At 44.0% G+C, this 26359-nt stretch overlaps 1 protein-coding gene across 3 annotated transcripts in view; it reads right to left on the bottom strand.

Moving 5' to 3' along the window:
• Nucleotides 1–26359, bottom strand: part of SMAD2 (SMAD family member 2) — a 291794-nt gene that overhangs the window by 152109 nt on the left and 113326 nt on the right. For 2 of the 3 annotated variants that reach the window (XM_085629495.1, XM_085629504.1), the window contains exons 5-6: nt 7125–7318; nt 6252–6386 (exon numbers count right to left, since the gene is read on the bottom strand). In XM_085629495.1, the coding sequence (XP_085485621.1) occupies nt 6252–6386; nt 7125–7318 (329 nt within the window). Of the gene's footprint in view, nt 1–6251; nt 6387–7124; nt 7319–8549; nt 8640–26359 lie in introns of all 3 variants that reach the window. The other variant, XM_085629486.1, reaches the window with a different exon arrangement.

A 26359-nucleotide genomic window follows, 5' to 3' on the forward strand; every position in this document is an offset into this window, starting at 1 on the left:
CAGTCGTCCAAATATGGGAAGACGTGAATGTGCTGTCTTCTGAGGTGTGCCGCCACTACCACTAGGCACTTGGTGAATACCCTTGGTGCTGTTGTGACTCCGAATGGGAGCACTTTGAACTGGTAGTGTTGCCCGTCCACTACAAATCTGAGGTACTTTCTGTGAGCATGGTGTACTGGAATGTGAAAGTATGCTTCTTTCAAGTCCAGTGTGGTGAGAAAGTCGTTCTGTGAGAGGAGCGGAAGTACCTGCTGAAGCGTAACCATGTGAAAATGGTCCGAACGTATGTATGTGTTTAGGGGCCGGAGATCTAGAATAGGTCGTAGAGTCTCGTCTCTTTTTGGTATTAAAAAATATAGGGAGTAGACCCCTGAATTTTGTTGATTGGCGGGAACTTGTTCTATTGCCTGTTTTTGCAGGAGGGAGATTACCTCCTGTTTTAGTAATGTGGAATGTTCTTGTGACATTGGGCGTTGCCTGGGTGGAATGTTTGGGGGGGTAGATGTCAATTCTAGGCAGTACCCTGAGCGAATAATTTGGGTCACCCATTTGTCTGAGGTGATGGTCTCCCAGACCTGAAGGAAATTTTGTAGCCTGCCCCCGACCGGAGTGGGATGGTCTGGAGGGAGCCGGGGGGGGGGGGGGGGGGGGGGGGGTGGGGGGGCGGGGGGGAGGTTGTCATTGGGTAGGCGGTGTGGCAGAGCGGGTGGTATTTGTTTTGCCTCTGCCTTTATTGTTATTGCCTCTATAGCTGCCTCTTTGATAACCCCTTGTGAAGGTTGACTGAGCAGGGTATTTGTAGGAAGTGGACGCGCTATCTGAGGAGTAGCCTCTAGCCGTACCCCGAAAGGAAGAGCGGCGAAAGGAGCGCCTAGGAGGGTGTGACTGCAGGGCTCCCATAGATTTCGCCGTATCAGTGTCCTTTTTCATTTTCTCGAGGGCCTCATCCACCTTTGGGCCGAATAGGTGTTCTTGGTCAAAGGGATGATTTAGGATGGAGGCCTGTACCTCAGGTTTGAAACCGGATACTCTCAGCCAAGCATGGCGACGGAGCAGGACGCTAGTGTTAATGGCCCTGGAGGCTGTGTCTGCTGCGTCTAAGGCACAGCGTATGGAGGTGTTAGTTATAGTCTTACCCTCTTGAATTAATTCATTGGCCCTATTTTTGTATCTTTCTGGCAGGTGGTACATTATGGTTTCCAATTCATCAGAATGCGCTCTATCGTATCTGGCCAATAGCGCTTGAGTGCTGGCGATACGCCATATATTGGCTGCCTGTGACGCAGTGCGCTTTCCTGACGCGTCCAGTAGCTTTGACTCTTTATCAGGTAGTGGTGCTTCGCCTGACGCCTGGGAGTTTGACCTCTTCCGTGCAGTGGAAACCACTAGGGAATCTAGGGGCGCTGGCCCTTTGATATAGACAGGATCTGTGGGGGCAGCTTTGTACTTTTTCTCTAAGCGTGGGTTAATGACCCTAGCCCTGACTGGGTCCTTAAAAACCTCTGGCGCATGTTTTATCACCCCCTTGAGCATAGGTAGTATGGAGGTAGACCTTCTCTACTGGGTCAGTGTGTAGCTCTACCCCATGATAATGTGCCGCCCTCTGAAGTAGGTGGTGGAAACCTAATGAATCTTCCGGTGGAGATGGCCTGGAAAGGTAAAGGTTATCTTGTGGGACGTCTGGATTATTGTAGTTGTCCCATGGGTCTGGGGATCCTGTAGGGGTGGGGTCTTGGGGCACATCCCCTGGATCGTAATATGGGTCCCCCTGATCATCATTGTCTGGAGACGGGGTCGGGGAGCGATGAGGTGGGGGTGGAGAAGGCGGAGGGGGCGGAGGTGGAGAGGGTGGAGGAGGTGGGGGAAGGTATTCTGAAAGGGGAAGTAGCAGAGTCCTTCCTCTTTGGAGGTGGAGTCGGAGCCGTTTTGTCCAAATGTCTCTTTTTAGAAGAGAGTGCCAAATGTCCAGTTTTTGGATCCTTGGTAAGTCTTTTGCAAGGGATCTGGTGTAAACAGTTCCTGTGACAATGTTTGTTCCGTCGGCGCCGAAGGTTTCGGGCCGATGACTTTTTAGGCGTGCCGTGCTTAGCACTTGGCTTGGGAACCTCCGATTTCTTGGTCGGCGCCGAGGTAGGCTTCGGCGTAGAAGTGTCGGTGTCGAGGGCCTTATGGGGTTTGGTCGGTACCGAAGATGGCGCCGGTACGGAAAGGCTGGGTTTCGACACCGAGGACTTTGGTGCGGAGCTCGGTGTCGAGGTAGAGGCCGGTCTCTTTTTCGGTGCCGAAGTGTGTTTCTCGGCACCGCTGGAGGGCTGGCTCGAGCCCGAGCCGCCGGAAGGCTTATTTGGCTTCTTCACCGGGCCCGAAGGTGGGGTGTGTGAAGCAGTGTCTCTGGTCTTGCCTAGGCCCGGAGGCGAAGGCGTGACCGAAGCCTTTTTGGGTGTGGGCGCGGGTGCGGGAGTGGGTATAGTACTCATGACCCTCTGCGCCGGGGTGATGTCCTCCACGTCTGAGTCGTCGGCTTCGGAAGCACTGACTAGGTCCTCTTCGGTGTGCTGCTGTCCCGGATCTTCGTCCCCAAAGATGTCGACTGGAACGGAGGTCGAGGAGTGCGCCATGTTTCGTCTGGCTCTTCGATCTCGAATAGTCTTTTTCGATCTGAAAGACTTGCAGGCCGGACAGTCTCGAGCCTCGTGTTCAGGGGAGAGGCAGAGGTTGCACACCTCATGAAGATCGGTGTGGGGGAATTTGGACCCACATCGAGGGCACTTCTTGAAAGGTGTTCTTTCCATCAGCCAGGACCGGAGCTTGGGTAGGCCCGAAGGCCGCCGTCGATGACTGGAATCGAAGATGTGTCGAAGAGAAGGTGATTGAGGAGATCTGGATCTGAACAATACCGCGATGAGCGAGGATTCCGCTTCGATCGTCAAACTGGAAATGTTCGGAACCGGAGCACGAAGTATTACATCCGAGCCCGATGGCGGAAAAAAACAATCTGAGGATGGAGCCAAAGCCCATGCGCAATACGATCCAAGGGAGGAGTCACCGACCTCGTGACTTCCAAAGACTTTCCAAGAGGAAAAACAAACTGCAAATATCCGGGCCCAACACCAGATGGCGAGCTATGCAAAAGTGTGTAATCTGCAGCTCATATGCCTCGAACATATATATATATATATATATATATATATATATATATATATTTTTTTATGTGTGATTATTTATTCATCTGGATTTTAGCATAACTTTTATCGAGTTTTAACTGGTTTTACTGGTTTTTATTCGGTGTCTGTGGGGTATTGGGATCCGGTTATAGTTGAATTTTTCCGGATAATTAAATATATAGGTTGATTCATGTTTCAAATTTGTAGCAAAGATATGTATCTTATGAGATATTTAATCCTTTATAATTAGGAAACTGCGTTTGTTGCACATATTTATGTACAACTGATTAGCACTTTCTATGCATAAAATTTGCACATATGGTCATTTGTGTGTATTTACTTGATTTTTTGCAACATTAGATTTTGTTGCCAGGCAAGTTAACATGATTTTGTATTAGTACTTTATATTCAATTTCCAGGCGTCCGTTTTCACCTATTCTATTACTTATAATATTTTTTTATGAATTAGTAAGTCACTTATGGTTTTAATAAGTTGATTTGCAAAAAAATAAAATACATTTTTTGCACTAGTAGGTTATTATGGACTTTTTGTCCAGGTTTAGGACACAGAATTTTGCACTATGCACTTTAATATTTCAACAGACACAAGTGAATTTTGTTCAATATATTGATAATATTCAGATGCCAATTACTAAAATGGGCACTTGTCCTCTATTACTGATATACATTTTAAACATACATTGTGATTTGAATGAGAATTATCCTATAGTTAATAATTACAAATATAAAAAGAACGATTACCCTGTGGGAAAAGTTATTTTTAATGGATATTGTATTTAAATATAGGATTCATGTCAGCTATTTACATCAAAAGTCTGTTTAGCTCTATGAACAAACTGGGCGGAGTTCATTATATGATTTGCATATATCATTTTATATTATTTCCGGGGTCCCCGCACATGGGCGGGAATATTCAGTGCTTATGACTATTGATGAGGATCCCCTGGAAGAGAACAAGATGTTACAAAGGGTGTAAGGCCCACCCATTGCTTAACATTGGTTGGCTTGTCACTCCTTTGCTTGCTTCTTATTTTATGGCTCATTTGCTTGCTTCTTATTTTATGGCTTGTCTGCCTTGTGTTTGTCCAACCCCTGGAGCATACCCTCTTTACTTGTCTCCATCCACTGCATACTTTTAGGGAACTGCTTTCTTCTATTTGCTTAAGCACGCCACAAGACTGCATGCGTTTTCCAGCTGTCTTCTTCATGTGCTTGTCACCCACCTCTCCCCTCTGTGTTGCTCTCTCAAGCAGTCTGCTTCCCCCATCCCTCAGCACAACTCTCAATTTTTTTTTTTGCTTAAGCATTGCACAAGTGTATCTACTTACCAGCTGTGTGCTTCTGTCCGCACTCCTGTTCTGTGGTGCTCTCTCCCACCAGTCTTCTCCCCTCGCAATGTGCTCTTGCCAGTGGGCTTCTCTCTTTCCACCCGCAATCCATGTTGTTCTCATTCACCCATGTGCTTCTGTAGTGTTCTCTCCCTGTTGTGCTGCTCCCCTTTCCCCCAGTATGCTGCATTTACCTTTCTTCCCCACACAGTCTCCTCTCCTACATGTACACCAGCAGACATTTAATTTGCGTTTGTTTCCCATCTTTTTATTTATCGATCCAAGTAACGTCCACCATCCAAGATCAGTAAATAAAAAACATTCAAGCAAATGGCACCCATGCCCTTAAACTGGAAAGCACATGCCAATAGGTCCAACAAGGGAGACTTTGCCATTGTTAGTTTAAATGGATACTATAATGGCGCAGGAACACACAATTTTGAAAAGGCAATGGCCCTTGAAAGACTAAAATAGATTTACCTTATAAGGTGCCATACAATCTGTCATTTCCCTTAACATAGAGTGTTTAAACCCCACCCAACCTCTTACCACAATCTGCTTCATCACCCTCTTCCAGCACAGTGCACTGTAACACATGGCAAGCCCATGGTGTAAAAGAAATTTAACATTTTCTTTTAAAGTTTTGAGCGATAGTGGTCATTTTTCTTTGTTTTTAGGTCGAGCCTGAGAAGCGCAGGTGCTGCTGTGAGGCATGCAGTATTGGAGAATGGTGTGAAGCCCCGTCCACTCTCCCCCCATATTTTTAATTGTCTTGGGTCATAGTCCTTCCTAAATGCTGGCTTCCGAGTTATTAGGCTTGTTCATCCCTCCTTGGTATCGCCTTCTTAGTCTGCATTTGTTACCTCATAACGACTGGCCTTTTACTTGTCTTGTTACACGGTCTGCTTTATCTTGGCTGTGAGCGCTATTTTGTTCAATGATTTGCCCCTATTCCACCCACTACGTTGCAGCACGCCGCCCGCTTTCATTTTATTTACTAATGGCGGTCCGCTTTAAGTATAGTGGCTCGCTTACTTATTTTTTGAGGTTTGTTTACTAGCGCCCATGCACCACTTTCACATTCATAGAGGCCGCGCCTAAAGAAAGGTGCACTGCCGCTATTAAAGTGAAAGCGCGGCATGGGTGCTTTTACACACAAGAAAAAAAATCTGTTTGTCAACTTGATAAACAGATGCTTTTTTTTGTCAAAGCAAACCATGCCGTGCTTTCACTTTAAAGTCGACCAAGCCCCTTCCTTAAGACAGGTCTTGTCTGAAGAAAGGGGCGCTGCCTCCATGAATGTGAAAGCGCTGCATGGGCGCTAGTAAATAATCAAAAATTTGCAATGCAATAGGTCTCGCATTTGCGAGCCTTTAAGCTATTGCATTGCCAATAGCTCAAACTCTCGTAAATGCGAGACCTATTGCATGCATGTTTGACAAGGGCATTATGTTTGTATTTGAAAAAACAGGGACTCACCACATTTCTAAAAGATTGTGCTTAAAGACAAGGGCTCCATTTAGAAACCAGGGTGAGACACCATGCTTCAGAGTGTTGGCCAGATCATTAATTAGAGCCCTGAATCCCAACAAACCATCAAAACAACATCTTCATGGGAGAACTAATACAATGACAAGAAGCATGCACAGCTGCAATAACCACAGGATAAACCTGCTTTAATAAAATCCAGGAAACTTTGATATAACGCCTGAGCTGAAGAATTGTTAGGATGACATACCTGGTATATAATTGCTCTGTGGTTCGATTCCTGCTGGAAAGTTAGTATTTTCAGGAATGGAGTGAGTATAATCATCAAGGGGTGGTAGTTCAGTAAGTATCTCTGTATGTCGAGGCACCAAAACTGGAGGCAAAACTTTAAAGAAGAAACATAAAATATCTTTAGAGAAAATACTAAACGTTTAATAGACAAAAATAAAGTAAACTTCCATACATTTATTCAAATAATCTACTGTTTTATTCCTCCCAACGATAAACATACAGATGTTGTACAGTGTATGTACAATAATGGAGAATATACAAATTATGTTAATTTTAAGTCCTTAGCTTCTTTTTCTCCACATAGCCCCAATATAACCAAAAAGGCTCTGCCGATACTTGAATATGCCAATTTTAAAATATTTCGAACGACTGACTTACTAAGCAAGTAATAATATCTGCACTGTTAAACAACATAAAAAGGTAGAAAAAATGTCAATTGAGATTGAAATGTTTACAATAGAAAGGTCAAACTCGTAACAATGGATTTCTATACTTGGAACGGAGAGGGCATATGAGCAGTGTGATGCTGGGCACAATCATACCTAGATCATGTCCAGGCGTTTCAGGACATTCCCTACTGGGGTTGTAAGGGTGCTCATTGCTTACATTAAAAGGCCAGAGTTCTGTGCTCACGGATGTTTTGCCTGTTCATTTTATCATTAAGACAAATATCTCACCTCATCAATCGAGACTGCCAGTGATTTGCTTTGTATCCAGTGGCAGTAAATACTGATTTAGTATAGTAAAAATGGTTTAAGAAAGTAAGTAAGTAAGACCTTTATATCTAACATATGTGCCTAACAATTTCTAGACGATTCATCTGTCCTCATACCTGGAGTCTCCACTCGCTGGTAGTGATAGGGGTTCACACACACTTCATCTTTTTTAAGATTGAAGGCATATTCACAGTTTTCTATTGCTTTGAGTTCATGATGACTGTGAAGATCAGGCCAGCGCCAAAGACGACAATAAATTACATGTGGCAGCCCTTTACGATGAGATACTTGAAGACGCCCATCGAGTGACCTATTTCGGAGTTAAAAAAAAACAAAACTTTGAAGAACACTCACAAACTGGGAACGCACAAAAGATTTACTTTTCTCAAATAAGTATAAGAGTTATACTGCAACGGTCATCCATATTGTGAAACACTGCCCAAAACCAAAAAACGGTTGGTCTTCTCAGTCTTCCTGCGCATAGACAAGCATTCCACTGTCATCAACAAAAAACACCATACAGGAAAGTGGGAAAGACTTAGGAGTGCAGTCAAAAATAACCAATGGTCAAAAAAAGCTTATGGGATATTGGGGTGGGAGAAAGAGAAAACAAAGCGTCTGGTAATTTGGAGCTTTTCGAAAACTAGTCTTGAAGAATGCTGTACTAAAGATCATGCAATAGATGCGAATGAAGATACAAGTTTGAAATGCAATTCACAAGCACTGGATGAAAAGAAAAGAAAAAGAAAAAAAAACAGCACATGTAAGAAACAAAATAACAAAAATAAACCTTCCTGTTATACCACGTTTATCATCCCTCCCAGCCTGTCAAATTCCCTGGCAAACCAGCCAATCAGCACTCATCTTACAAGGTGAAACCAAATGGTTAAGTGTATGAAGGAACATTCAAAATCCCCCCCAAAACAAAAAATTATAAAATGGTTAGCAGTATTTGTTTCTTGATTTTTTTGTGTCTGGCTAAACTGGACCTGAGAACCCTTTGTCCACACACTGCATGCGTATAAAAACAAATGCAGATTAATGGGCAGGGAGATAGGAAACTTCGTCAGAGAAGCAACGGAAGCTAAGCCAATTAGTTTCCAAGAAACAAAAAACAAACACCAATAACTTAATTGGAGGTTAGTTAGTTCAGATACTCAAGTCTGATCTCAACATCCATAACCTCGACACGAACTCTTCAAAACAAGAGACAAAAAGTCAATTAAATTTTTTAGACATTTATCAGATGAGAATTATAAACGGAATATGCTATCTTGGCTAAATACCAGTACATGTGTGAAACACTGATATGCCCAACCTCAAAAAGATCGGTGTTAAAATATATTTCATTGGTCAAAACATCAGCTGGCAAAAAATAAATGGCAATTCTAAAACAGGCCAGCAATGTAATAGAAATGCTGTGCCATATGCTTTATCACGAAAATATTTGTACCATTAAGTAATGAAACAATCCCACTGAATAACTTAAACCACCCATCCTCCCAGAAGAGCTCTAAGATGTGAGAGTGCAGAATATTCACCTGGTTTGTTCAGAGAAGCTGTAAAGGCCTGTTGTATCCCACTGATCTATGGTATTTGGTGTACTCAGTCCCCAAATTTCAGAGCAAGTGCTGTGCATAAATCGAAAAACAAAAAAGTTGATGTGAACATGAATGCATGGTTGTTCAAAATACCATGATGTAAAACATGGAATGTACAGAATTCTTCCTTCACATAGAAGACAGAGCGTTTCTGCAGATGGCTTGATAATAAATTACATTGAACATGTTCTATGTGAAGGATGCCAATAAAATGAAACACGTGACTCAAGAATAACTGTGATAATGTTTAGAAAACATAACACTTGTGATCTGCAAAGTGAAAAGATTAGCTTGGTTGCAACCATCTTTAAACAGGTTACAACAACAACTTTTAAGGTTATCAATAAGCATCAGACACTAATTCACACAAAGCGTTTGTCCACAAACAATAAACAGTGACCGGAATTAGATAACCTTGGTTTCAACATGCGCAACAGGAGTACCACTAGACAGGCAGAAGCTCACAGCGTCCCTTTAAAGTGATTAACAAAGAGGCCCTCTTGAAAATTGTACAAAAAAGTATTTTTGTATATTACTACAGTTTTTACATTTACTCGATGGGAGCTCGAAGGAAGAGAGCCTGCACCCAAGAAAGGAAATTCTGAAAGAAATGTGCCAGTTAAAAAGTGCCAGAGTGGCCATGATGTGCTATTGACAAATAAACAGTGGAAATGATAACATATATAATTACAAATATAAACAGACAATGTGTTATGACAATGATCAACAGCATGAAGAATTATGGGAGCATGATTTACAGATACAAAGAGAAGGAAAAACCCTGCATTTGAATTTCCAAATACAAGGTAAAACATGAAAAGTACGTAGCGAAGCTGTCAAACAGAAAAAAGGGAACAAAAGGTAGAAATGAACACAAAGAAAATATAGAAGCTGTACAGCTGCACCTCATTTGGCGATGACAGTTGTCATCGGAAAGAAGACCTAGTTGGGCCTAGCAGGCTGTTATGATACACAAGAGGTACACAATAATATTTAGTCCTTACAAATGCTCTCCAATCAAGTAGCTTGAGCAGGACTATGAAATAAATAATGTGCTTATTTACTTCTCAACATAGGATTGTCCGGTCTGATAGGATTGTTGTTGCTAGAACACTCATTCACTTCATGTTAAATAGAACTATAGTTTGTGTACACAGGCTTGTGGTGGACGGGTAAAAAAGTATCTACTTACTCTGTAATAGTACGTCTTCAGTTTAGCAGTCCCAAAAATGTACTCACACACTGGGTCGTTAATACTATTAATCCTTAGACGAAAGTTAGTAAAAAACAATATATTTATCGTGAACTCCATTCTTGCCAAAACGTTCACCACTGCTATACAATCTGCCACACTCCAGTTCAGGGTTAGCTGTTGAGAAAAGAAATGGGGCTCAAGGCAGGTGATTGCGGCTCTTGTAGACCCATGGGAAGAGTCATTACTAGATCCTGATAGGATTCTCAATGATGACATGCTCACCATTGGGCTACTTTTAGATAACTGATACTTAGGAGAAAGGCACCATACATTGAAAGATGCTGTGCACAGAAAAGTCTCACTTAAATTAATTCAAGATTTTTGTGTTGAGTTACTGATTACAGATAGTCAATGTCTCTTGAATATCACAATGCTAGAAATCAGCTCAAAGTCGCAAAACAACATGTATCAGATAATGGGTTTGAATAGCTATTCAGTTTACGGCCACGTTTTTACCCACACAAAAAAGAAAACACACCTGCGTACATAGAGGTTGATGCTGCAAAACTTAGGAATCCGGATCAGCTGTAGAAGCTGGCTCTTTTATATAATATACCAGTAAGTGGCTATATCGTGCGAAGAGTCCAGAAATTCCCCCAGAAGTATTCAAGGTTTAATGTAAACCCAAAGTGCTCTATTTGTGGTAGTGTGGATGAGCAGCTTTAGGCCTAACACAGAGGAGTGTAAGACATTTGTTATACACACACTGACTAATTAATGACACAACTCAAAAAGGAGATCCACACCAATTTTGGAAAAATAAGCTTCTCAAGTTTTAAATCCAAGACATATGCAAAAAGGTAAGTACGTTTTTCACAAAAACACTTTACACTTTAAAAAGTGGAAACAGTGCAATTTTCAAGCTTTCCAATGTTAACCTATGGGAGGAAAACAAGAATGCAGATTTGCAGGTAAGTACTCGGACTTACAAATTCAGTCTCCGGACTGTGGTGTCAACACCAGGCAAGGTTCAAATCCGCACCAAGAATGCACCACCAGCAGCACAGAGGCGGCTGGGTGCCGAGGCCAAATTCAGGGTCAGGCACCCAATGTTAACCAATAGAGACAGAGGGGAAGTCGAAGTCATGCTACTCAAAGGTGAGAAAAGCAGTGTCGGGCTTCAAACTCCAGGAGTTAAGGTAAGTACGGGGGCCACAAGGCAGCATCAAACGTAGACCCTCAGTGGCACAGGTGAGTTGGGTGCCGGGGGTGTCCTTTGGCGTCGGGATACAGCTTACCGGGCAGGAAGCTGTCAGTGGGAGTCTTTGAGATAAGGCTGCAGGCATTGAGGTGGGGTCCGGCAGGGGTCAGCCAACGGTGGACTCTGGATCAGAAATGCTGGTGAACCTTCGCCGCTTGGACTCAGGCCGCACCGTTGGGTGCAGAGGTGAGTCCGGAGGAGGTTTTGCGGTTACTCAAGGCAGAGTCTTTTCTTTTAAGTTGGTTTCTACTGTACAAGTCGCTGTCCAAGGGAGATTTTGAGTCTTTGTTGAAGGCAGGCAATCCTCCCAAGGCTTTGGAGGTTGCTGGGCTGCAGGGTGGGTTGTCATTTGGCGCAGGATCGTCGCGGGCTGTAGACAGACCGGTAGGACAGGGGCCAAGTCAGTTGGTGTCTGTAGTTTCTGCTGGTGCGACGCTGTATTGTCCGGCTCCATTTGTGTCGTCAGGAATCTGATTTCAGGGTTTGGGGGAGCCACCTAAATACTAGAATTAGGGGCATTACAGGGGAGTAACAGGTAGAGACCAATGGGTTCCTTACCACTATTAGGTCATCCTCCTGTGGGAGGGGGGCATAGCCCTAGCCCTGACTGGATAAGACCCACTATCTTGGTGGGCACTAAAAATGTGTTTTACTTTGCCTTCAGCACCTATGGGGTGGAGTTGACGAAGGGGGGGGCACACCTCCTATTCCTATCAAGTTTCCCCACTGGTCCTCACGCCAAAATTGGGGGCTTGAACCGGGAGCTGCTATCTGATGCTAGCAGCAGAGGCTGGTGTCACATTACAAAGTCGGCAGGCCTTTGAAGCTTCCCTATCGAGTACTGTGCTCATCCAGGGGGAGAAGGTGTGACACCCCCCACCCAGGATGTGCTTTATTTCTGGCCTCAGAGAGCAGAGGAAACATGTCTGGTGGTGGCAGGCTGCCTAAAGCCAGTCAGAGACCACACCAGGATTGGTAGTTTTTCAGGGGGCACCACTGAGGTGACCTCCAAATACATGTTTTAACAAATCCAACACTGGCATCAGCGTGGGTTTGTTAAGAGGAGGCATTTGGTACCAATCACTCCCGGGTTCAGTGAAGCTATCATGGAGCCGAGGAACTAAAGTTGTTGAATTTCCAGCCCATGTACTCTCTATGGCTTCCCTGGCACTCACAATATTAAGGAATAGAGTTAAATACTGTATGGGGCATATCTGATCATGGAGATATGCCCACACCCGAGATACAGTGCACCCTGAGTTAGGGCTTGTAAGGGCTGCTGGAGGGGTGACTTACCTATGCCTTAGGCAGAGCTGCTGTACAAGGCACACATGTGCCATGTTGACTGTCGAATGTCATTGCACCAAGGCATGCAAACTGTAGTGGCAGAGGCATGGCCTTGGTGAGGGGGTCCTTAGGAGACCCTCTTCAGTCCCCATGTACTAGGTACCAAGGGTACCATTTACTAGGGACTCACATGAGGGCTGAAGTTACCAATCGAGGTACAGTTTAAGGGAAGGAGAACTGGCACATGAGACCTGGTTGGCAGGGACCCTGTGCACTTACAATCAAAACCACATTATTGTATAGGCAAAAAGTGGGGGGCTAGCCATGTCAAAATCAGCACTTTCTCACTCTAGCACAAAAGAAGCATTACTTTAAGTGAAAGAAATGGGATTCACTTAGTGCAGGTCTTTGAAATATTTAGGAGAAAGTGAACAGACGATTAAAATATTGTGTCAAAGAGAGGTAGTTTGCTTTGGTGCATATGATCAAATAGTTTGCACAGTTAATGGAAAGTGTCCCTCAATGGCAAAATCTTTCTTTCAAGCAGCAGCTTCTATGGCTTATCCATTGGGGTTTTTGTGAGATGAAAACAGTGAGCTTAAGAAAAGAGTAATTAATTTTAATGCTTTTTGGGCCTTCACAATAAAGGTTGCCCAAGTTCCTCTAAATGGATGCATCTGTGGTGTAGGAAGGAAGGGGTGCCTTAAAATGTGTGTGCAGACAAGACACTAATAGTGCAATCAAGGTAAAATGTTTCAGACCAGCTTAGCAGCTGCAAGTCTTGCCTTTAGTGTCATATTCGTGCAATAGTCTGATCTAAAGAAAAGATGCAAACATTTGATATGGATGTGATCATGAAGGTAGGCTAGGATTTTGTAAAACTACAAATTTTTTCTTAACAGTGGATGCCATGGGGAGGTCAATTGTGAAATGGTTATCAGTGGCATCAGCCTGATTAAGGATGGATTGATTCCGCCTGTTTCCCATTGGTTAAAGAGCTGAATTTTAGGTAGTGCCAGAACATCTGCATAGTTTTCTGACTCAAATGTAAAGCAAGATATTGCCTGATCAAGAAAGGCTTAAAATGCTGCCACTTTTGTTTGAAGGTGCCGCTCGCTTGTTTTCTCACGAGTTGTTTATTGGGTATTCACTTCAAAGGTTTTTGAAATTTTGATGAATGTGTGATTTTTTTGTAGAATAAGGTTTTTGGCAAAAGTAGCGTGATAAATTCAATTAGCATTTGTAAACGGAATTTGAATAGCCTACAGGTCTTTATGTGGCAGTGTCGAGTTTGGAAGCATCATCGTGTTTTCTTGCAGAGATGATACCTCTGTGGTATAGTACTGAATTGCTGGAGGTTAGTGGTTGCTACCACTAAGGAGCAGGAAAAGTAAAGCTAACTGCCTGTAATACACGCACACTTAATCGTGCACGTTTGGGATCCTGAAACACAGTTACTAAACCAAAAGGAAAAGAAACCCTACAAATAACACAAAGCCTATGTAAAGACAACATATGCACATTAATTTAAAAAAAATCACAGGGTGGATAACAAATGGATATGAAACCTAAAGCAGCATTGCTGCAGAGAACCATTTCATTTTTCTTTTTAAAAGGAGAAATAAACTAATTGAAAAAGTTTTCACAGCCATTAGGGTAAGGAAATGCTGTTCTGTGAGGAGGGAGCTATACATAAAGGGAGTTAGCAGGCAATTATTTGAATAAAGATTATGAGGAAATAATCGAAAAAGAAACATTCAATTAGGAGACTATAAATTCAAACTAATAAATTGGAAAACAGCGTGTTTTGAGTGAGGATGAATCTCAGTTTTTGAGTAACTATGTTACCCCAAACCCCTTCTTTCTATAAATGCCAAATATTAGCAACGAGCCCTGCTGTATCCTTCATTGGGAGCATTCTGGACAACACATATATACTGAACATTTTGTTTTCTGATTTTTATTGGGGCTAGCATCTTATATTAGAGTCATGACATTCTGTAACAAACATCTATGATCTACACTGGAGGAATGACAATTTGTTAATTGGTTTCGGCAAAATATCATTTTATGCATGAATCATAATGCTTCAAATCAAGATCACTGCGCTTGAAGAAAATACTGAACAGATTACCAAAATCAGAGTGCTACTTGCAAAACAATATTTTCCTTTTTATGTAGACATTTTTCTGAATATTGAACTTGGTCTCGGTAACGTTTGCACAGGTTATGATGGGTAATTACTTTTTTAAAACTATACAAGATTAAAAATATGTGAATTCTCCAAAGGAGAGACACACTGCTGCAAATATAAAATTTCTGAATGAGTATCTAATTTGTAAACAGACTCACCAAACGTGATCTGCTGAATCTAACGCGAAGTATGAAAGACAAAATACTGTGCCTTTGTCCGATTGATGATTTATTCATAAAAAGGATCAAAAGTTCAGGCGTACACATTTGGGAACCATAAATGTGAATAATTTAAATCTTCAATTGACAGGACTGACTTGTGCAAATACAACAGATTTTTTTTCCCAGACCTCAGGATTAAAATTAGCTAAAGGGAGATACAAACCTGTCTACAGAGACAACTGCAGGAAACAGTATCGTCATGTGAGAAGTTATCATTTATTTGACAATAAAAGCCATATTCTAAATGGAGAGCTATTGGGGGCAGTGGAATTGCAGTACTAAAGAAAAGTGTTGAAATGGAAGTGCATGTGCTAGACAGAACCAGAAAAGGTCCTATGAGATGCCATTGAAACAAAACAACCAAAGTCAAAAAACGAACTACTTATTACGAAAGAGTAAGAAAATAACATGAAAAATTATATCATCTCTCAGTTATCTTAATTACTTAATAAAGTAAGTATGTTCATTAAATTACAAAATATACAAACATTTGAAAATATTAGAACCTGAACCAGCAATAGGGAATTTGTTAGATACAAATCTACATTTCACTTATAGGTCACCCTCTTTGCCATTTCCTAGCCATTTGGATGCAGGATAAGGAGAATCTTGGTTCAACAAAAACAGAGGTTTCTGTAAATGCTCCAGAAATGAAGGGAGTCAACATAGCAACAATAATAAAATAAAAATACACTGCCCTACACAAAAGTGATGAGAAGAAAATCAGAACCATGATTAACTGTAATTCTGACTTGCTGTCTATGTAGTGGAACGCCCGTGACAAAAGTATTACGTAGGCAAGCAACTAAGTTCCGCTAAAGAAAAGAGTGACAGAACATTAAAGGATCAACTGTATTTCCAACAACACCTATCAGATGGCAAGACATTTCTGAAAATATCAATTCAGAAATGTGGCACAACTTACGTTTTTTGGAACAGTCAAAATACATTCTGGATTTTGGACTCAATATTGAGTAAGAACTACATGAGCATCTTTAAAATCAAAATGACAGATAAAAACCAAAATACGGTTATTATATGTTTCCCTGACCATCAAAATTACATAATAAAACAGGAACGCATTTCAGAGTGTTTGAAAAACATCGTAGATTGAAACCGTTGCAGCTAAATAAAGAATTTAAGATGAAATATATCATTTATATCACATGTTCATCAGAAAACATAAGACAAGGTGGGCAATTTTGAAAAAGTCACATCTATGTAACAAATTTGATTCCACATGAAATTAGTTACTTACCTGTAAGTCCAGTTCTTTGAGATTGGTATTTTTCATATAATCACATGCATCAATCACTTCCAGTAGTCATGCTGGGAATCAACGGTAAACTTAAGGTAACTTAAATATTAGTGTTAAAATGCACCCACGGCACAAAAGAATCTGTTTAGTAGTATATACACCTGATTTGAAAGAACCCAAACCTCAGCGAACGAGGTGGAGGAGCGGAGCTCTCCTATTCTTCCTAGAGGCCATCATAGTTCCGATATCTATGCCCAAGCACAACAATAGTATAGAACAGAAAATGTGTCTGACTGGCAGGAAGGATAGTTGTCGGGCTGCTTGAAAGATACCAATGCCAGAGAACTTGAGTTACAGGAAAGCAAATAATTCCCTCTCCAGCATGGAATCTTTCATACATTCATATTTTTTTAGGTAGACTAGCAATCTGTAAATAAGCTCATAATCAAGTAGGTTCTCTGGAAGAGGTCGGGGGGAAGGGCCCTTCTCACAGGTGAGTCTACCACTGCTTTCACATCCAGACAGTAGTGCTTTGTGAATGTGGGTACGCTCTTCCACGTAGCTGGACCGCAGGAGTCCTGCAAAGGCACTCAGGTGTAGAGCACATCGGTCGTCGCTAGGCTTCTGGTGGGACGCACACTAACTCTGGCTGGAAGTAGACACTACGCCTCGTTAAGGCAGGAATTGATGTAGGCAGGCAGTCAACATGCTATTCCCCTGCTTTTACATGGGCTGACCTCTCTTCCTGCATGGCCGAAGGACAGAAATAGCCAGCTAGATGTGCAAATGACTTGTTTTATCCATGTAAATTCAAATGCACCTGTGTATATCCAGTGAGTGCAGAATGTATCTGTTGATGTTGCAGGATTAAGAAAAAAAGAGCAGAATAACAGGCTCACTCAGGTGAAGGTTGCAGGCACTTCTGACATGACCTCAGAGTTAGTTCAAAGGGTGACCTTGATCTTACCAAATCTGAGAAAGGGTTTTCGTACTGTAAAAGCCTGAAACTCCAACTCTCCTCACTGATGCGAGGGCAAGCAAATGTGTTGTCTTCCAGGAAAGGAACGTAAATGGAACTTTAAATTAGTTTTGTGGATTGATTCATTGGGCGGTAGACTGAGTTGGCTTATTACGGAGATCAGTTCCCAAGGCACTGGAAAGCACCATACAGGGCAGAAGGTCTAAACAGCCATTTCATAAATTTTTTACATTCTTTTGTGAGAACAGGGATTAAAAATAAACAGGCTTTTTGCAGGTTTACCCCCACCCTACTTTTGCCTCCATTTTCACTACTAAATGGTGCACGCTTGATTGGCTAGTCCCCAATTGGCATAGGCTAAATTACTTCTAAGTCCCTAGTACATGGTACCGGAGGTACCCAGGGCATGCAAGTTAGTGTCCCCATAGACTGCTGCACTGGTTGTGCCACCCTGAGAGTGACAAGGTAAAATTTGGCTCAGCTCCCAGGATGCCAACGTAGACTGGAAGGGCAGCTTTAAATTGCTAACTGTAATTTGCTATTTGACGTCATAGCAAACCCCAAACCTCCCTTTTTAATATATGTACGTCACCCCTACGGTCGGCCAAACAAGATGTAAGGCAGGGTACTGTATGTTAAAAAGGGGAATATGTACTTTTACATGTCCCAGCAGTAAAAAACAAATTGAAATTTTTACTGTGGAAGAGCAACTAGCCCTACTTGAAAGTACATATTTGCAAGCAGACACCTCAGCCCTGCTAACATTTGAGTGGGACTACTAAAGTTGGTACTGTGAAGCATCAAAAGAATCTGTGCATTCAATCAGATTTAATGGTTAAATCAAATTTAATGTCACTGGTGGACAAAGGGCAACTTTAGAAGTTGCCATTTTAATTGCCCACAGTTTTCAATGCCGGTTTACTGTTGTACTCTGGGTCTGTCCAGCGGTCAGCTTTCTGCCATACTGGGAAGAGACACGAATGACTCACAGGAAAGGTAACAATAGAGGCCTGTCACTGGAGAAGGTGTTAGCTCTCCTGGGCAGGAAGCGACATGGGTGTTAGCTCAAAAGGTAAGCTTCAAAGGTGAAGACGCCTTGAAAGGGCAAATGGGGAACAGTTGGGAGAGGGACTGCTCTATTGTTTAGGTAGACAGGTTGGCTCTAGTTACAGGGAAGGGGAAGCCAGTTTTCAAACCGGTTTTCCATGAGTGTGTAGCCCCCTTGGCAGCCACGCCTCTGGATTGAGCTAGGCAGCACTGGATGCCAAGAGTGGGGTCTGCCTTCTTGTGAGTGGGCAGAAGGATTAATTACTTAACTGTAATCCTAGTTCTCTTCCAGGGGTATACTCAAAGTCGTAAGCACTGAATAATCCCCGCCCATGTGCGGGATCACATATATATGTTATGTGTGATCAAAAACTGCACAGCACTACCACGACATATATACATGTATATAATAACCATAAATATGCAGCCTAACATATATCCAATAGGACAACATGCCAAAATTATACAGGTTTTTCTTGCATAAAAAGCAGCATTACATATAAATACTGTAATAGAAAACATACACCGAAATAGTGTCATACAAGAAAACCTTTATTTTCATAAAGAAAATCAGGTAATAGAAGGCATTTGGCCTAAAGGCTGCATAGGTGAATACAAATCACTGTACAGTAAAAAACTGGCACCTCGCCGTTAAGGCTTCCAAGAACCTGGATACCGTGCCTTTAAGACCTCCAGGAGCCCCTCTGCTCCCATCATGCACCACAGGTGACAGTTGGGTCAGTTCTTTTTTTACGGTGTACTAACTTGTAACAACCTGATTAACAGATGCAATCACTACTAAATATACTAAAAATGCCCGTCCGGGGAGGAGGGCGGGTGCTTATGACTTTGATGAGTATACCCCTGGAAGAGAACTAGGATTACAGGTATGCAACTAATCCTTCTCTTCCAGGGGATACTCATCAATAGTCATAAGCACTGAATAGAGTAGCAAGCCCATACCCACTACCTCGCGGACGAGCAAATAGCATTGAGAAATACATGACCAAGCATCTTAACATGACATTAAGCAAACAAATTCCTAAGAGAGGCTTGCCCAACTTGGGCATCCGCCTGAGAATCAGAGTCCAAGCAGTAATGGCGGGTGAAAATATGAACTGAGCGCCAAGTAGCTGCTTTACAAATTTCTGACATAGGCACATTTCTTAGAAGGGCCGTGGTAGAAGCCTTCCCCCCGGTGGAATGTGCTTTGGGTCTGCCCTGAAGAATCTTATTAGCTAGTTGATAAGCCAAGGATATGCACGAAACAATCTATCTAGAGATGGACCTCTTAGAGGCTGCTGAACCGGTATTTATGACACCATAGTTGACAAACAACTGGTCCGTGTGTCTCAATGACTTCGTTTTCTCAAGATAGAATTTCAAAACCCTCTTGAGGTCTAAAGAATGGAGAGACCTCTGGTGGAGTAGAGTGATTGGGAAAACAAGTAGGGAGAGTGATCGCCTGACTGATGTGGAAATCTGAGACCACCTTTGGAAGAAAATTTGGATGTATTCTTAACACCGCCCTGTTAGCGTGGAAGACCGTATATGGCTCTCTACAATACGGGCAGAAGTGATGGTGACCAAAAAGGCCGGTTTCCATCAGAAATGCTGCAGAGAGGCCTTGTGAATAGGTTCAAAAGGAGCACCCATTCGTTTTGTAAGAACTACGTTGAGCTCCCACCCAAGGAGGAGATGGGGATCTCACTGGGGGGTAAACCTTTTTAAGACCCTCAAGGAAATCTTACACCACTGGGATTTTGAAAAAAGAGGATTGAGATGCAGATTTCCTGTATACAGTGATGTATTGCAATTGCCATTTTACACGTTACACGTGCTAAACTGCATATTGACCTCGATTCCATGTGATGCTCTGGTCTTCCATTTTGTTGTATTGCATTTCCATTTTGTGCTGCTTTGACCTGTAGTTACACTTCAGCAGTAACAAACATGTTTTTCACGTAAACCAGTACGAGCTGGTGCAAGACATACCTCGTGAGGTTATTTTGTGCCTTGAGCTTGTTTTTGTGCATTCTATGCTTATCTCTAGGACATAGGGAGGATGCGCTGTGCAAGGCTCCAAGGCCGGAGATAGGGAAAGGAATGTCTTTTGCCTCGGCGCACTCAAGCAGAATCTGGCCAGGTCTGTATGGGTGGGTCAGACGCAGAGATGCGGCCAGCACCTATGCTGGATAGATGGGCGAGAACGCCTGCTAGAGGGTTCTCGAACGTGTTGATTTAACTATAAAAAGCGGTGTCCGTGAGGTGGAGCTTAGGAACTCAGTCTTGGAGTGGACGCACTCGCGAGACGACTTTGGTGCCCGAAGAGATTACTTCCTGTGCCCCAGTCTCTACAGGGTTCCCGACTTGGTGTTTTCGGTGCTTGGCCAGGGATGTTGAAGACTCCGGTGCAGACGCATCTGGTGAGGTGTTTTGTACATTAACTGTTTATATATCTATACTCCAGATCTCATATTTGTGTATATATATGGTGTGGTGTATTCATTATTTCACTTGGTGCCTAAGAACTTACTAGCTTCAGTGACTTATTGCCTTTGTCTACGATACTAATAAAGCTCATTTTACCTCCAGAGGAGTGTCGGAGTTTCTGTGTAAGTAAGTGGTGTGCGTAAGTTTAGATTACGCAAGTGGGCAAGGCAATACAAGTGATAGCAGCTAGGTGCACCTTAATCGAAGAGAACTGCAAACCAGACTTGGCTGAATGTAGTAAATATGGCAACAGCACCAGCTCCTGACCCTTGACCAGATCATGAGCATTGTCCCTGCGCCACAGGTAAAACCGCTTCCACTTGCAAGCATAGGATTTTATAGTGGAGGGTCTCTTGGCTTCTTTCAGGATTGACATACAATCTGCTGGTAAGTCTAGGTGTCCATACTGAATGACCTCAGGAGCCATGCTGTCAATCTGGAGGAGAGATTGGGATGAAACACTCTCCCCTCGTTCTTGGACAACAGATCCAGGCAGCAAGGCAACCTGCGGTGTGGCACCTCGGACAACTGCAGAAGGTACCACCACTGACGCAGACACTCCGGAGCTATCAGGATCATTCTGGTGTTGGACCTGTAAAATTGATTACTGCAGGGATCAGAGGTAGCGGTGGAAAGGCGTACAGTAATGTCTGAGATCAGTTTATCAAAAGGGCATTCCCTCGTGACCCTGGTTGAGGAAAACTGGACACGAAGACGGGGCATTTGGTGTTGGCCGCGTCTGCAAAGAGGTCTGGCGCTCCCCATTGTCGAAAGATGTCTTGAGTGACTTCGGCGTTTAGCACCCAGTTGTGCGCTTCTACGAAGTCTCTGCTGAGTGAATCGGCTTGGGTGTTCATGGAACCCGGAGGAGGAATGGCCACGTTGTTGAGACCTCTTGCGAGAAGTCATTTCCAAATGGACTGTGCCTCCAGAGAGAGTTCTCAACCTGGTGCCCCCCTCCTTGTTCAGATAATACATCGTCGTGGTGTTGTCCGTCTGAACTAAGAGAGAGTTGGACTGGAGAGAAGGCTACAGAGACTTGAGAGCCAGGTGAACGGCTCGTAACTCGAGGAAGTTGATGTGATCTCCCCGTTCCGTCTCCGACCAGAGACCTTGCACTTGAAGAGACCCCATGTGTGCTCCCCAACCTTGTAGGGAGGCATCTGTGACTATTATAGTCTGAGTGGGGATGTCCTGATGAAATGGAACTCCTTTCAGCAGATGTGACCTTTTCATCCACCATCTGATGGAGACCTTGGCAGATTGAGACAGTCACACGGTCCTTCCAGCGCCCTAAAACTTGCAACCACTGGTCTTCCAGGGACTGCTGCAGAGGACGCATGTTCAATCTCGCATTGGGAACGATGAACACGCAAGAGGCCATGGAGCCCAACAGTGACGAGATTTGTCTGACTGTGGGATGAACTGCACTGAGGAGATCGCGCCATTTGGTCTTGATCGATGACAATCTCTCCACCGAAGGACACAAGCTTGCCTTCACGATATCCAGAGAGGCGCCCAGGTAATGGATTCTCTGGGTCGGGTTGAGAATCGACTTTTTGAAGTTGACCTGAAGCCCCAACATGTGCAGCAGCTGAAGACAGTAGCTGAGATGGTTCTGAAGCAGTGATGGGGTGGCGCTCTTCAGAAGCAAATCGTCCAGATAGGGGTAAATTAAGATTTTACGCTTTCGTAAAAAAGCTGCCACTACCGCCATACACTTGGAGAAGGTTCGGGGACCTGACTTGAGCCCGAAGGGAAGAACTCAAAACTGAAAGTGTTGACGGCCTACTTGGAAACGGACAAATTTGCGATGCCTCCTGGACACCGGAATATGGAAGTAGGCGTCTTGCAAGTCTATAGCACACATCCAGTCTCCCTGATGTAGAAGTGGAAAGATCTGCTGTAGGGCCAGCATTCGAAATCTTTCCTTGCGGATGAACCTGTTCAAGAGCTGTAGGTCGAGAATCGGTCTGCATTCTCTGGCCGGGCCTCTTTTTTCAACCAGGAAGTAACGGGAATAAATTCCTTGACATTGCTGGTGTTTCGGAACCTTCTCTATGGCGTTTTTTTTGTAGTAGACTGTTCACCTCTTGCTGCAACAGTAGGAGGTGATGATTTGGATTTGCTTTGAGGAGGAATTGATGGAGGTGGGGCCTTGAACCTCAGCAAGTATCCATTTTGAACAATACTCAGCACCCATTTGTCGTTTGCTATGGATTTCCACTCTTCCAGATAAAAGGTGATACTTCCTCCTACCGGAGCGGGTAACGGACCCGGAGGAAGCTTCTGCTCTTTGCTTGGCTGGCTGTTTGGCCGCAGAGGACTGTTGCCTATTGTTTCCCCTGCCAGGTCTTCGCTGCTGGAATTGAGACCTCTGCGGTTGCTGATTTTGAGATGACCACGGAGGGGTTTGAACCCACTGTTGGGAGGAGCGCTGGTCATAGGGGCGGAAGCGTTTTCTGAATTCCTTCCGTTTCGAGACCAACCGCCTTCACAGTATCCAACTCAGTCTTCATCTTGGCCATCTCATCATCCGCATGAGCGCCGAATAATGAGGAGACATTAAACGGAAGATTGACAATCCTCCGTTGAGCATCCGGCTTCAGGCCTGTGAGGCGTAGCCAAGCCGAACGCCTGGAACAGATACCGTGGGAATAACCGTGGGCAGCCAGATCAGATGCATCTGCAGCCGCGCTAATCTCCTGGTTAGCTACCAAGCAACCTTCATGCAGTATCTCCTGAAAGTCCTGCAGATCTTCTTTTTGGAGTTTTTCTGTGTACCTGGTAAGGGAGTCCCAGAGAGATCTATCATACCTCCCTAACAGAGCTGAGGCGCTGGCTACTTTCATAACCGAGGCTGACGTATTACACATCCTCTTCCCCAGAGAGTCCATATTCTTGCTGTCTTTCTCCGGAGGACATGAAGAAGAAGATGCAGCCTCGTTTGCTTTTCTGGCCGCCACCACAATAACGTTGTCTGGTGGGGGGGGGTCTGAGCGCAGAAAAAGAGGGTCTTGAGCCGGAGCCTTGTATTTTTTGGCAATACGAGATGGCACAGAACCTACTGTGGCTGGAGTTAGGAAAGTCTGCATGGCAGGCTCTATGAGGCCCGGGACCAGTGACAGTAAAAGTCTGGAAGATGATCGATGATGTAGAGTCTCAAAAATAACAGATGTGGAAACCGTAGGAGTTGACATGGTAATGCTGAAATCCTTGGCCCCCCTGCAGAGAACATCATTGAAAGTCCCTATGTCATCAATAGGGGAACCCCTGGAAGGTGGAGTTGTCGACAACGTTGGAGAGTAATTTCTGATAGACGATCTGGTGGATGACGACCATGTTGGAGATCTTAGTCTCCTCCTCCTGGGAGAGGAAGTGTGACGTGAACGAGATCGCTCCCGAGATGTTGTTTGGTGGGAGACAGGAGATCTTGATCTTCTCGGAGTTAGTTGTGGAGAAACCCTCGATGAAGTAGTTGGACGAGGACTTCTGGTATGTCTTGATGGTGAGTAGGTTCGAGAATAATCCGAACCCGGACTTCCATGATCCGCACCCCCTTTCACCAAATGTCCAGTCCCTTCTAACCATCTGGGTGAAAGGTTAAAAGGATGCGATTTCTTTGGTGGCACCGGAGAGCCCTCTGGTGAAATTTGAACGATGTGAAGGCCAGGGGATGATGAAGCTCTCTTCGACGCCGACCGTCATGACCTCGACCTCTCCTCCTCTACAACCTCCTCAGAAACGGCCACAGGATCTTTGTCCCTCGACCGATGTCTGGACGACACCATCGACATAGACTTCCTTGGCGGCGAGATGCTGGATGATTCTCGTCTCACCGATCTCGATGTAGCCCTCGACGTCTTGGGTGCTTCTTCGGCGTCGATTTCCTCAACGGCGAGCGCCTCGACTGCAACGGAGATCTCTACGTCGACAGCCGGTATGCTCGCGGCAGGGTCTTCGCCGGCGAGCTACGACGCTGACCTCCTCGAAGGTGGCGGAGTGCTCCTCGCCATCGACGGATGTTTCGACGTCGATGGGTTTTTAACCGGTCTCTCGGGACCAGTATACTTCGAGTCTGAAGTATGTCTCGACATCGACTTACTTTTGTGCGACGGAGAATGACGTCGTCTCAACGTCGATCTGTCCCTCGGCGCTGAAGAGTATCTTGGATGCTTCTTAGACGGCGATCTCAACGGTGAGCAATCAGGAATCGGTCTCTTTCTGGACTCTAGAGAGGTAGATCTTCGCCGTTTTCGATGTTCCTGAAGAGAAGAAGGGCCTTGATGACTATCAGGACCACTCTTATGATGACTTTTACTTCTCTCCAGCATGGCATGAAGTCTAATCCTTTCTCTGTCTTTAAGAGTCCATTTAGAAAACTGCTGACAATAATTACAAGTGTCAGGTTTATGAGAGGAAGGTAGACAAACTATGCACACAGAGTGTGGATCAGATTTATAGAAATAATCAAAAACTGTAGAGCTCAAGCTCCAGGATCCTCACAGAAGGAGCCGGAAAAAACAACTGACCTAACTGTCACCTGTGGTGCATGATGGGAGCAGAGGGGCTCCTGGAGGTCTTAAAGACACGGTGTCCAGGTTCTTGAAGCCTTAAAGGCGAGGTGCCAGTTTTTTACTGTACTGTGATTTTAATTCACCTATGCAGCCTTTAGGCCAAATGCCTTCTATTACCTGCTTTTCTTTATCAAAATAAAGGTTTTCTTGTATGACACTATTTCAGTATTTATATGCAATACTGCTTTTTATGCAAGAAAAACCTGTATAATTTTGGCATGTTGTCCTATTGGATATATGTTAGGCTGCATATTTATAGCTATATACATGTATATATGTATGTCGTGGTAGTGCTGTGCACTTTTTGGTCAATATATATATATATATATATTTATTACCTACTGGCGGTCGCCAGTAGGTAGTTATAGTTAGGACCACGTTTCCATAGGAAATCCGCAACATTCTATTTTGAATAACTTTAGCCCCGGTTGACGAATCCTCGCGAATTCTTCAAAATAGGTGGGGCGCTCCGCTCCTACCCTGAAAGTCTCGGGGGGATTCGTCAAGCGGGGGCTGAGATAAAAGGGGGGTCCCAAAACGCGTTTTTCCCATGCATTTTTCCATAGGACCTTTAGACACCGCTACAGCCCGAACGGCTGAACAGAATTACTTGAAATTTGGCAGAGAGGTAGTCCTCAGGTCAAGGAAGTGCCTTTTGTAGGTTTGGTGTAAATCTGTTCAGTAGATTCTGAGAAAATAGCCTTTAAATCAATATATATATCTGAGCCAGCTTACGGTGCGCTTACGGTGCGCTTACCGTACGCGTACGGTGGCGCGCGCGAGCACGATTCTGATTGGCCCTTAGATCTTAGTAAACATTCGAATCGGTCGAAACCAGGAAGCGGCGGCGGCCATTTTCTCTCTCGCACTCTGACAGGGGGTTGAAAAACCAAGTGCAAAAACATGTAAAGGGGCTGTTTACACAGCTCCCAAGCACCTAGCCATGTCGAGGGAGTCCCCAACGATCCCCCAAGTGAAAAAAGGCAATTTTAATTTTTTCGAAAATTTCGCCGATTACGCTTACCGTACGCGTACGGTAAGAAATAATAAAAAAAGAAAAAAAATATCCACATTCTCCCCACCCCGTGAGCAAAAGGTGCCCGAAGGGCACCTTTTTCGCATGGCTTATGAGAGCTAAACAAAACATATATTTTACCTGTCACAACGATGCTCATCATATGTCCTCCATGTGCGCACGGTGCGCGAAGCGCATCGTGCGTTCATGGCCCATCTAGCGT

The sequence above is a fragment of the Triturus cristatus genome, chromosome 2_1 (assembly GCF_964204655.1).
Source record: "Triturus cristatus chromosome 2_1, aTriCri1.1, whole genome shotgun sequence".
Taxonomy (NCBI): domain Eukaryota; kingdom Metazoa; phylum Chordata; class Amphibia; order Caudata; family Salamandridae; genus Triturus; species Triturus cristatus.